This window comes from Anser anser (assembly GCF_964211835.1).
Source record: "Anser anser genome assembly, chromosome: 9".
Taxonomy (NCBI): Eukaryota; Metazoa; Chordata; class Aves; order Anseriformes; family Anatidae; genus Anser; species Anser anser.
The window spans coordinates 17,826,391-17,839,579 of NC_139729.1; the positions used below are offsets into that span (position 1 = coordinate 17,826,391).

Below are 13,189 nucleotides of genomic sequence, written 5' to 3' on the forward strand. Positions count from 1 at the left end.
TGCTTGAAGTCTTTAAGATAAGATTAGATTTTTTTTTTTTATTTTTTTTTAAAGTCATGATTCAATCAAGCTTTCTGGGAGAAACTGAGACTAGGACATTGGGCTGTATAATGGCAAGGTCCTTTCTGACCTTGGATCCTGTGAGTCTTCAAATTCTTTGTTCAACTTGACTACTTTCTTAGGCTACAGGAAGAGTGGGGTGGGCTTCAGTCCGGCTCCTGCCACTTATGGTTCTGCATTAAGAAAATGACTGTAATCAAATCTCATGCTTTAGGGCCTCAGCCATTTGCCTGAAGGGAGCAGGAAAAAGGTTTCTCCTTTTTGCCTGCCCACGCTAATAGCTAAATACATGTTATGTTTGTTTGGTTGCCGTTTCCCTTTTAAAACATCAGAGAGTGAATGCAAATGGGTATGGGGCAGAGACGAAGTCAAATGCAGCAACACAGAAAATGCTCTCTGGTTATCCTCCTTTCAGTAAGTTGTTCTCGCTTACATCTCAGATCCGTGCTTCTCATCAGCCGATGTTTACAGAGAGGACATTTTGGCTGTGAGGGTGGAGGCCATGGAAAGCAGAGGGTACTGATGGAGCACAGGGACTGATACCTACTGCATCTCACAGGGCAATATTTATCTGATGAGAACATCTTGACCTTCTCATGTAATCAGATCCTTGTCACTGCCAGATCCTGTTTATTAGCTAAACCTTGGTCCTACCTATTTTTCGATTACACAAAACCACTGAAGTTTCTTTAAGCCAGAAATGCTTTTGTCCAACCAAAATCTATAACCAATAGACCTATGGGGCAATCTAAATGAAATTTTTCAGAATTGCTGAAATAAAGGAAGGCAGAGAAGACGAAATGAATGGCCTCCCCTAGCATTTAACTCTACAAACTAAAGCAGTTTGTTTCCTAACAATTCTATCACCCAAGCCTGTAAGAAACTAAACACACAGGCAAGATGTATCAAATATGCCCAAGTCTCTTGACTTTAATGCAGAGTTCAGCCTGTACCACCTGTGTTTCATGTAGAAGTAAGATATGTATTTTATCCCTATAGATGTCTGAGATAATTCAGTTAGACACCATTTCAAAAGGAAATCAACTGCTTATCTTTTTGCCAGGCAAGGAAGATGACATGGTTATACTCAATCGGTTATACTCAATCAGTTCAGATTTGTCTTCCTCATATTTGCTGGACCCAGTTCTGGGCTAACGGGTGTCCATATAAAACTAACTCGATTGACTCAAACTGGGTTTCCTTTTAATCTATGCCAGCACAGAGAAAATGAAAATCCATGCCTCAGAAGCAGAACGCATTTACATTGCCAGGCTTTCTGCAGATGAAATGAGAAGGGAGGAGTGGGGCAGGTGGGCCGTACAGCACGCAGCACCTGAATTCAGCCTGGTAATACAGAAGCTGGGTACAGGTGGTGTCAAAATGAACCAGGCATTAAAAAATTCCACTTTATAACCAGGAAGACTGTAAACATACAGCAAGTGAGCATGAGATTTATGCTGAAATTACAGAGGAATTCCTATGGATGATTACACTTCCAGCCCAAGCATGGAAAGCAAATCTATCAATAGGAATGTCACTACATTAATAGTGCAGCTGTCAGGCTTTCCCGTTACCAAACCTGGTAAATACTGAAAGGGGCTATGGACAGGCTGATTCAACGTGGCATAGCACTGCTCACCAAAGTAGTCATCAGAGGGAGGATTCTCCATGTCATACAGCATTTTCTTGGTCAGATGTTCCAGCTCATCCTCAGGCCTGAAGGCAGGAGTGCTTGATGCGGGTCCAGAGCTTGGATACCCACCCTAAAAAAAACAGAGAACAAACAGTCTGTGATGTGGTATAACAGAATTCCCCTACAGTAAAAGGGTCTATTGACTGTTCAGTGTTGAACTTCATTCTTTGTCTTTTTGCTTTTTTTAAAACCCAAGGGATTCATACAAGTAAACATCCCATTTAATGTAATGAAAATGGACTCCTAACACATCCAGTGAAGTGCTATATATCCTATTAGAATGAGAAGTACTCTGTGCCTCATAATTAGGTGTCTACTGGGTAGCACATAGCAATAAATAAAGAAGAAAATTATTCCAAGGATAACTTGATACAAACATTTTCCAACGCTGAAAAAGACTTTGGAAGCTTTTCAGTTTGGATTTGGCAAAAGCTTCCATCATTTAACAATGCAATAGAAGAGATGCTAGAACAATCATTCCTACAGTGGTGGAGTATATAGACAAAGACAGATAATTCCAAGCTGCTAGTTATGTTCTCTTCTTGTTTGTTTTGACACAAATCCCACTGTTAACATTAGTGAGAGCAGGAGCTAGTCCACAGATTTTTAGTACTGGGGATACAAAGGTTTTAGTACGTGCTTAAAAATTGAGACCTCTTGGCCTTCATGTACTAACAGCTGGCATTAAATATTTAAAGTCTGTCTCAGTGAGTCTTCTCCCTGGAAAACAGCAGAAGTACAGGCATATTTTGAGAAGCACAGAAATAGTCGCATGCCTAAGAGTTTCTTAGAAGAAGCTAAGTTTGGTGTCTGCAGCGAGAAACTCGGTCATTTCAGGATTAAAAAATGCTGACAGGAGCTTTCCTCGTGTGCACTGCTTTCTTGAAAGAGTTGCATGGGAAAACTAACTTATTTATGAAATGCAGTACTCAGTACAGGAAGTTATTTAATTGATCAATTGCTCTCTTCATCAAAGATTGGACCTTATATATGAAACTTCTGAACACCAGCCTATAAGGAAGCACTTTTCATGTTCTTTACCTATTTACATGGGGAGAAAATGTGAGATTGAAAGAGAAACAATACATCGGCCACTTCCATCTAGCTTATACAGACTACACCTGAAATGACAAATCCTTATTGAGCCAGTCATGTTCAACAAGAACAGCAGCCTTAAAGCACTGCAAGAGAATTACCTAAATGTTTTCATGCTTTTTTCTTTCAGGCAAGAAAGAGATTTCAAATGAGACATCAATCCATGCAGAGGTCTCCAAACAGCGCTTAGCAATAATATTTCAATCATCCACTCCAAGAAACCAAACACTTGCACGTTCCTGACCTTGTCGTATTTATTTTTCTAGGGCCCGTGCTAAACTGCACGCCATCACTCACCCCCCTTTGCTTGTTGACCTGACCTACCTCGCATGTGCTGCACCCAGGAGTGCAGTAGCATGACTGCACTTCTTGGAAGTGCTGGATTTGCTGTGCACACACAATAGGACAGCTGTACCTGCTGCCTGCCCATCTCTTGCTCTCTAACGGAGCAGCATTGCACAAAGGAGATGAGTGGCACGGTCCCCTGGAACAAAGGGCACCTGGAAAAAGCCCCAGGCTGGATGAATGTCCCTGTAAGGCTGTGCAAGGTCTATCTGCCATGCGTCCAGCATCCATGATGGAGAATACAGATTGAACTGACCGTACATTTAGATTTTCCCAGGGACGTTTTATTTTTCTGCTGAAGACTTTTTCCTGAGCAATACTCAAGGATTTTGTACCCTAGTCCAGGATTTCTAGATGCCTAGCAGTTGTTCTGAGTAAGCTGTTGAACATCTGGAAATCCTGAATGTCCACACATAGCTCCATAAACTCTATTGTACAAATGCAACCATGCTGTGTTTGGGTTACCACAACTTTTTTTTTTTTTTTTTTTCATACGGGGAGACACGCCTGTATGATGCACAGGGTTTGCACTTGCTTTCAAAGTCATGTAAGTGCCACCTTGGTGGGATATATCATTTTGGTGTGGATAAGGCCATGCGCATGACTAAGTTTCAGAGCCAGGTACTTGACCCAGCATACCCAGATGCCCTTGGCCAGTGTTTTGTGACTGTTTTTAGAAGGCTAGTTAACAACTGTTTCATTAGAAATAATAAATAACATAACCCTGAAAAAAAGGGTTTATTAATAAGCCAATTAAGGCTGCCAAATATAAAGCATTTCATCTTGGAAGAACAGCATTTTTTTCCTTTGCTCTCTTGTTCCTAAGAGCTGATCATGAACCTTGCTTGAACATATATTTTAACACAGCAAGTGCAGCCAAGGATTTATTAGCTTGAGAAATCAATCTGGCAACTGAGCATCTTAAAATATTATTCCATCCTCTTTCAGTTTCCGTGCAGAAAGGAATGACCATTGCCACCCCGTTGACTGGGACTTCTTCCCTTTTCACAGAGAGGATGGTTTGCCCAAGCTGATGATGGCTCCCGCCCCTCTCTCTTCCCTGTTAGCGATCACCAGCGTGGCATGAACACGTGCAAGCACCACGCTCCAGCCTCTTCTGCTGGGCTCCGTCCACACAGCATCTAAAACATTGCTTTTACCCTCAGGCCTGATAACATAAATGGACCAAAACAGAAGGCATGAGCTGCCGTCTGTTCACAGAAAGGGAAGCAAGATGCGTGGAGCTGAAGTGATTTGCCACACGCAGGCTCTGAGGCAAAAACAAATCCATGCCCAGGGTGCTGCAAGTCCTATCCCCATGTCTCCAGCCGCAGAGTACTTGGGCCAGACTCAATGTTGTAGACATGCTCGGGCTGTTCTCCAACCCAAGGCCACCCCACACGCAGACACCATCAGCACGTGCCTCCTGGCCCCGGTGCCAGCCAGGCTTTGGTGGGACACCCGCGGCAGGCGATGTGTGACCCCTCTCCCTCTCCTTCACACCGGCTTCCCACTTCTCTGGATTGGGTAGCCCATTTGTGTCTGCTTCAGTAGGGGCTCTGGCTGTGCCATTTAAATTGAAAGACCCAAACCTGCAGATTTGCAGACCTGTCTGACTTTCTCTGGTTTTGGAGACCACATAGTCTCACACACACAATAAATAGGCTGCTCTCGTATTTTATCTACATTGCACTTTCCCAAACTGGGCAGATTTCTTATCCAGTATCCACGATCAGCAAAAATACCAAATATGAACCACAATGTTAGAAAACAGTTTAACTTATTTTGATTAAAATGCTATGCTTTTTTGACCAACATTTAAGCAGTGCCAGGCACATCTTTTTTCTCCTAGCATGGCACACGCTGACTATATGCCTCCAGGAAAATGCACTTTATGCATATGAACATGCTGTTGAGTTTGCTGGGACATGCACGCACACAAATAGAGAAAAGTGTATCCTTAGTCGATCTAGAGTGCTTGTTTCAGCAAAACAATTTCCTTCCTCCTCCTTTGTTAGGTCAGGGTACAAATATAACTCTGGCTTTCCTTACAAAACAGAGCTATGTTGTTTATTAAACTTCCTCTATTTTTTCCTGATCTGTGCCATGATCAAGGCTGTCTAGAAATCCAATTTACTGTCTAATCTAGCACAGTTATCTTCATGCATTTTCTTTTCTCCACGACGCCTCGATGCACACACTAATGGACACTGCCTGAGCTACAGAGAGCTGTGGCCCGTGCCGAATGGCAACCTGGCCTTCCAGACCCTCTGAGCATCACTCTGGCTAATCCCAGCAACATCATAGATGATAAACTGGCCCACAAAATAGAAAAGAGCCATGGTCTGCAAGCAGGGACCATACTTTGGGAGCAGGAGCACCCGAGTTTAATCTTCACTATTGCCATCAAATACAGAGCAACCTTGGGGAAGAGCGTGACAATTGTGGTTGCCTTTGCAGATGCAAATGTATTCATGAGTAAACACTGTCCTGCGTGCTTAATTAATGGCATGCCTAGGAAAATGCCAGCATCCCTAGGGTTAAACCCCATGGCAGAAAATATCTCCTGCTACAAATGAAAGGAAGTGAGTTAATCGCTTGTGCCACTCCAAGCGCTGCAACAACATCTGGCTCATCTTCCTCATTAAAGTTCAGTTCCTAAAAAGCCAGGTCAAAAGAAGCAGTCGCATGGAATGGCTGCACGATTATTTTGGTACATGGAGTTTACATTTGCTTCAGCACTTCTCTGGCTTGTGCTCTGTACTCCAGACCTCACTGGTAATCAGTTGTCTGGTGCTCTGCTGCCCAGAAAAGGGAGCTCTGGAGGCAGTGCGTTGCATGCTCCAACACAAACCTTCCCCACCTGCACATGAAGGTCTACCTGAACGGGTAAAAATCACAACACAAGATCTACAAAGACATCTGAAGATCACGCTGTCATGAATGCGCCATCACTCAGAGTACACTGTATGTGGTCATTTTTCTTGTCCATTTGCAAATGCTGTAGAAGAAGTTTCTTCTCTCTGAGAGAAAATAACTTCAATTATGTGTTCCCAATTACAGAAACGTGGAAATTATCTTCTTTTCAGAAGGTAGAATTAGCCCAATTTGGAATTGAAAAGCAGCCAGAAACATCTCTCACTGATACTTACTTTCCTTTTCATTTTTTTTCTTTTTGTTCATCTGCATGAAGTTAGCACTTTCCTTTCACTTCACTCACCAAAACTGATCATCAGTTAAATAAACAGTTAAATAACATCTCAGCACATTTTTTGTTCAATGGCCTGACAAAGACCATGCTTTTTCATTTAAGTTATTGACTGTCCAAAACAATCGCAAACTTTCAGACCAAAAAATTCAGCATGGTGCCACATCTCTCATGAGCTGAACTCCCAAAGAAATATCAAGATTGCCTGCAGCTGTAATTCAGTCTGTAATTAAGGCCAACTGAACCCTCTTACAGAGGAGATGCACTGGAAAAAAAATATTTTAATTCTTGATTTATTTTCCCAGTGAAAAGTCACAGCTGTCCAAGTACATACACATTCCTGAAAAGACGACTCTGCCTAGATTTCTGCCGCATGCACACTCCTGGGTTTACTTCTTCTTGAAGAACAATTTGTCGCATCCCTTTGAAGAAGGTGCCCTGTACAAGGGGATACCCACCAACCTCCTGAGACCTCCTGCCCACGCGAGTGGCCTGAAAACACAAGTTTTTGGGCAGACAGAAGAGAGGTCTCCCTCGGGATGAGCCGGAACGGGGCAAGCCCTCGGCCCCCTCGCAGGCCACGTGCCTTACCACTGCTTCCCGAAGCAAACCAGGAATCCAGAACGGGCAGCTCTGGCAGCAGAGCCCTCATTTATTAAACACTGGCATGCTTTGAAATAGGACAGTTTTGTAACTACTCCAAAGCTCTAGAGGATATTTTTCTTTATTTTTAAACTTCATTATTGTAACTCTATCCTCACTTAGTTATTCACGCACATTCCTGTCCTATTCAAATCCTGCTAAGCTTCTAGTTTCAAAAATCTCTTGTGACAGTGTTACACAAAATATGGGTAATAATAATATAAATGAATTCTTTCTGTCTGTTTTAACTTGGTCAGCCTGTGATTCTGGCCAAATGTCTCTTTTTCCTACACTTTGAAACAGGGATGTGGACAGGTGGAAGGGGAGGCATCTTGTCTGATAGTCTGATAGTAAAAGCCAGATGATAGAGCCAGAATGCAAAATCATTAAATAGCTGAGAAGTTCCCAAGCCTTATGAAAATTAAACTGCCTATTTTGACTACCTGGAATCCAGCTTTTAGCTCACGGTTATGAAAACCAAGTCTTGGCCTCTGTGCATCGATACTAAATTCAACAGAAATCACCCTAAATAAACCTCAGTTACCCTGTAAGATGGGTCTAACGATATTTCTCCATTAATTAATCAGCGCCTACAAAGCTCTCCAAGCTTCTATGATGCAAGCAACTATACAGAGACTGCTTTATTAATCATCAAGCACGGTAATAAACAAGCATGACTGTTTTGTCCTTGGATTGTTTGCATTCTATTATATGCAAACAGACTAAACAGCTTTTCTTGCTATTCTTCACGTTCTCACTTATGTTTTGAATGGGGAAGGGCTGGTTGTTTCTGCTAGGTGTTAGCGAAGTTGGATAATCTGTAAACACCGCTGGCTGGTGCTTGCTTCTGCGCTGAGCACGATTTTGTTAAATGACAGCTTCCACTTCTGCTGTGGAGGGTCATTGTTCCTGCTGGACACTGTGGTTTGTTTACAATACCCGGGGTTAACAGGAGATGAGCTAGGCTTTTATGGAGCAACATTGGCTGTTTCTAATTAGGAAATGCAAAACAAACAAATCTCCAAGTAATGCGTCTTTGACATGTGATAACATGGAAAAAGCAGATTTAAACTACATTTCAAATAAGAACACCTATACAGCACTACATGTTAATGTCCCATTGCTGCTTAAATGTATATACAGAAACAAGTGCAGCAGTGCCTGATCTTGCCTGGGGCCTCCTGGCTCTATCATTACACAAATATGCTTTACCTGTCAAGGCTTATCTCATACAGAAAGGGGAGCGGGCTATTTTGTTTCATGTTTTCCTATTAACCCTACTTACTTGGGTGGTAGACATTTTAGTAGCCAGGAATTCAAGGCACAAGCTGGATAGTACTATTGAGAGGGGGAATGAAGCATCACTGCTATGTCAGTATATGGATAAGTAAACTGCATTGTTTTGGCCCTATGTTTTTGGCTGTAAGACCTTATTCTGCTTCATAAAATTAGATCAGGAAGTCCTATGTTTACTCTTTTATTTGTTTCAAGATAGAAAGCTTTATTCTGCTCTAGCTGCTTGCCTTGCCACGTCTTTGGGCTCAGTCATGTACTCTCTCATTCCCACAAATCATCACCAGCGGTAAAGACCCTATAGCCTGCTTATCGACTCCCCTTCTCTTGATGTCATAACAATGTAAGCTTCCACTGGTTGCCTTTAAAACATTAATTAATTAAGCATTGTATTTACTGCTATCAGCAGCTCAAAATATGCATTTCACGGCAGGAGCCATAAGCATCCATAGCAGATGACAGTCTCAAAGCCTTGGTCCCAAGCTGCATAGGGAAGTGCTGTAGATGGGCTTGAATTAATTTCTTGTCATTTTGGCTATATATCTCGGGGTACATAGTGCCATCTAGGGCTTCTTATCTGGGGAGATGATGTACAGAACATTGTTGTAAATCCACGCTAGCACTACTGAAAGACATAGGGCTGTGGGGGTCTCTGGTCACAGCGGCTGGCACCCTGTAGTGGCTCATGGTCTCCCAACCAACCAAGCCACATCCCTATCTCATAGGTCAAGCACAAGGACACACCTGGTGAAAATGAGAATGCTCCAAAATTTGTAATGATGAAAAGAGACGTGTTTACTCACACCGAACACAATTAGCCCGAACAATTCATCACCACAATAAAACCACTTTAGAAAAGGACTCTCCTTCCAAACCCCATCCTTCCAGAAGCATCCCTAACCCACAAGGAAATAACTGAGCTTTGCTCTTTCTGAAGTTTTTCTTTGTAAAGCACTGCACCAAGGCAGAGCTCAACCATTCTCGCAGACGATGGGAAACGACACGACGGGCGTGCGTACACACACCTCGGGTGCAGTGCCCTCCCTGGTGGACCACAGCGACGAGGGAGCTCACCACCATTCACCAGGCGGTGACGGGGGTTTGGCAGGGTGTTTGTGCAAGGAGCACCACCTGCCCTGCGGTTCAGGTTCGTCGCCCGCTGAAAAAATACGCTCTCCCAGCTGCAGTGCCTTATCAGGTAACAAAACCAGAAGTGCTGGGGCATCACTTGTTTCAAAAGAAAAATAAATCTCACCATTTTAATGGTACTAATTTTGCATGTGAAACTTGCATTCATACTGTATTAACAGTTTAAATATAGCTTTCTTGCCAGATGCCTGAATATGCTAGAAAAGATACTTAAAATATGCAAATGGGTTTCTGTTTTAATACACAAAGAAACTTAAAATCACATCACTTTCCATCATCAAGACAGGTTTCAATCTAAGTTTTTTTCATGTGAAAACTATAACAGCAAACAAATGGTTAACCAAATGTGTTTAACCCACTATCTGCAGTCTCACTTTTAGTCAACTGTGACACGGGCCATTACACTTCCCAGGACGCCAGTGACTTAAATGAAGACTACACGTTTTGCTTAACATTGAAAGACTATATATTTATATATATATATAAATTACAGTAAGAAAAAAAGCTTCTCAGACTGGAGCGGGCACTTGGTTCAGCATCCACAGGATTGGAGGGCAGGATTCCTGAATTTTATCCTCAGCAATATGCTTAACCAGTCTGATCCTGCACCCTGCTGTTTTAAATGGTCTTCAGAATGCTTGGCTGTCTCAAGAGAGTTTGAGAGCCTCAATGAACTCATGATTACAAAATGCTTTGAGATCCTTGAATGAAAGATGCTGAATGAGTACAAATTATAACTATTATTAATTATCTTTGGTTGCCAAGTTGTGCCTCCTTCCACTCAATGTGTCTACGTTTTGTCTTGTAAGATTATAATGTCTTCAGAAGAAACACTGCTCTCCCAACATGCCCCTCAGCTGCCCAGGAGGTGTCTTGTTATATAAATAAAAGCTGTAAGAATAATATTAGCTAAAACAATAGCGTGGCAAAAGCAAATTATATTCCTGCAGCACTCAGAAATGTCTTCCTTTTCTCAGGACAGGAAGATTTCTCTGTTTTACTCATGTTCTGATCCCAAAATCATCTCTTCTCTGTCCCTCATGTGCAGCTGCTTTCTCCCTAAGAGCTTTGCTGTTTTTCTTTAAGGTTTGCACAGACCCCATCTCTTGAAGTGGTTACTGCATGGTCCGAAGCCCTTTTAACAACACGAGTATGAGTTCCTTTGGAAAGCAGATGGGGAGCTCCGAAGACGTCAGAGAGCGTAAGCACCGAGTATGAGTCTTCATTTGACTTTCAGCCTCCCAGGTGACTGAGTCAAGGGAGAGAAGGCAGAAACGTAACAGACTGTCCAGACAGCTGGATTCTGCCCAAGCCATATAACTGCCTGGCTCCTCAGCCAAGCCACACTTCAAAGGTGACAAAATACATCCAAATTGATACCTTTTCTAGTGATGCAAGAGAAAAGAGAATTTGCAAATAGTAATGAGAAGACAGACTGCTATTCTTCAAAGTCAAAGGACAGCTCATTTGCTTGCACCTCAAGACGTTGCGGTGAAAGATCATGGAGAAGAGTATTAAAAGGGCAGTGACACAGCTCAAGACAATATATAAAGCAGTAAAGATCAGAATTCATTCCCTAATTTCTGCCTCAATCAGAGTGTCTCTATATTTTATCCCATCTACGTGGATGGTTGGATGGTTTTGTTGCTGAATTGCTTTATACTGAAGCTTTATTGCATTTAGAACAATTAATTCTTCTCGTGAAGAGCCCTCTCCAGGTACCTCTAGGTTGCCTGAATCCCAGCTCAGCCATCTAACATCCCATCAAGTACCACTTGCAATGACCATCTGCAATTTAATTCAAGCAGAACAATCTCCCTGGACGTGAGCGGTAACTCGCAGCAGCTCCCATACACCACTTCTACCAGCAAGCCCTGGCCTCTCTGCATCTCCAGCCCCAGCTCTGACAATGGCCTTTTAACAAAATTACCCGACTGCAGTTGATCTTAATGACCGGTCATTAAAAACTTTTCAAAGATCTCTCTCCCTTTTGATGAAACAGGGGTGTCCATCAAAAGTGGACAGTTTGCTTGTAGACAAAATGCTTTTTGCCTGTTACAGCCCAGGAAAGTGTTCAGCAGCAAGCTCGTGGTGCAGCCCGCATCCGCGAGGCATTAGACGTACTTGCAGATGCTTCTGTAATGCCGAGCACTATCAGGCAGAGGATATGACACATTAGCAGTAAGGGAAAAGGTGGTGAGACTGAACAGTCCCATCAGGAGCAGAGGGAGTAATGCACAAGAAAGGAAGCAGGAGAGAGTGAAAGGCTGCAGTCCCCAGTGAGTTTCATCTCAATAGCCTGAGCACTGCTGCTCTAGAAGGGACTTGTATATGATGTTTTACTATCAATTACCCCAGGATAATCAGAAATAATATTTTCAGAACAAAGCAGTGCCAAATTCTATACTGCACTTGGCGAAAAGGCCAGGGCAAATGCCTGTCATCTAGATGATCATTTATTTCATCCAATGTACTTATGAAAATGATCTCTCATTTGGCTCACAGCAGTAGAAATTTCTCAACAAAGTCATAATTCTCCTGTAATACAGTCCAGGGCAGTTAAGTATTACTCAGATAAAAGCTTCAAGTCTCCCTTGAAACACTGCCCCTGCTTAGGAATTTCCCACAATCAGTGGGAGGTGGGAGCCGAGCAAAGGGCAGCAAGAGACGAGGAATGATTTTCCCTTGGAAGGAACCACGGGCTGAGGACCCAGCACGTCCCACCTGGTGGTCAAATTGTGCCAGGGAGGCAAAGAAGCAGAGTTTATAGGCTACCGAAAAATGCTGCAGGAAGCTTCACTGTGGGTATTAAATATTCAAGGGGTCTTTGCAACGTGCAGGCACAGGGGTGAAGATCGGAGATGGCTGTGCTGTTGCAGTGATCCTGCTTGCAGAGAGAGAAGGAGACGGCCCTTGGAGAACAGCTGCAGGAACAGTGAGGTCAAGGTCAGAGATAGAATGAGGGCACTGGCAACATGGGGAAAGAGCCAGCGGAAGGAGCAAAACAACCTTTTCCAATGCAAAAATAACAATTAAAAAAGGAAGAACTACAAAGGCAAGAGAGAAGTGTTGGCAAAAAGGAAGGGCACTCTGAAGGCAGTGTGCAGTAGGGGATTTGAGACAGACCCCAGCGTTGGAGGAGAGGATGTGACGAGGCAGAGAGGAAGGAGAATAAAGTGCAACACGGCTAGGAACTTCCAGAGCTGGCAAGAGCCCATGGAGAGCCAGCTGTGTGCACCCTGTGCATGAAGGAGAGTGGCTGAGGGAGGACCAATGTGCAATGGAGCAGTACGAAATAGAAGGATGTACTACCAGCATCCTCAGAACAGGGAGCAGGCAGGAAAGCAAGAACAAATGTGAGGTATCAGCATCAGCTATTTTACTGAATCAGCTCCCCCGTATAAGACCTATCCAACGCTAACCAAAAAACGACCAGTTTCAGACTATGGGATTGGTCAGATGCTTCTGGATACATGCACAGCAGGACACCTGCAGGCTCACTTCACTCCCCCAGTGAAGGGTTATGCGGCGTTCAAAGGGCACAGGTTCCCCTTTGGTTCCCCCGCTGCACCTACTGCGTGATCCCACATCCACCAGGGGCACATTTTTCAAACGCAAAACTACTTTGTGGTCACAGTGCTCCAGATGATAAGAGCATAGGTGCTTTTTCTGTGGTGACTCTGCTGTGTCCTGCAGAAGTACCT

The 13,189-nt window shown here is 43.3% G+C and overlaps 1 protein-coding gene across 10 annotated transcripts in view; it reads right to left on the reverse strand.

Moving 5' to 3' along the window:
- LPP (LIM domain containing preferred translocation partner in lipoma) overlaps positions 1-13,189 on the reverse strand; it is a 387,509-nt gene that overhangs the window by 83,866 nt on the left and 290,454 nt on the right. For all 10 annotated transcript variants that reach the window (XM_083848027.1, XM_083848031.1, XM_083848023.1 and 7 more), the window contains one exon: positions 1,700-1,823. In XM_083848027.1, coding sequence (XP_083704153.1) covers positions 1,700-1,823 — 124 coding nt within the window. The remainder of the gene's footprint in view (positions 1-1,699; positions 1,824-13,189) is intronic.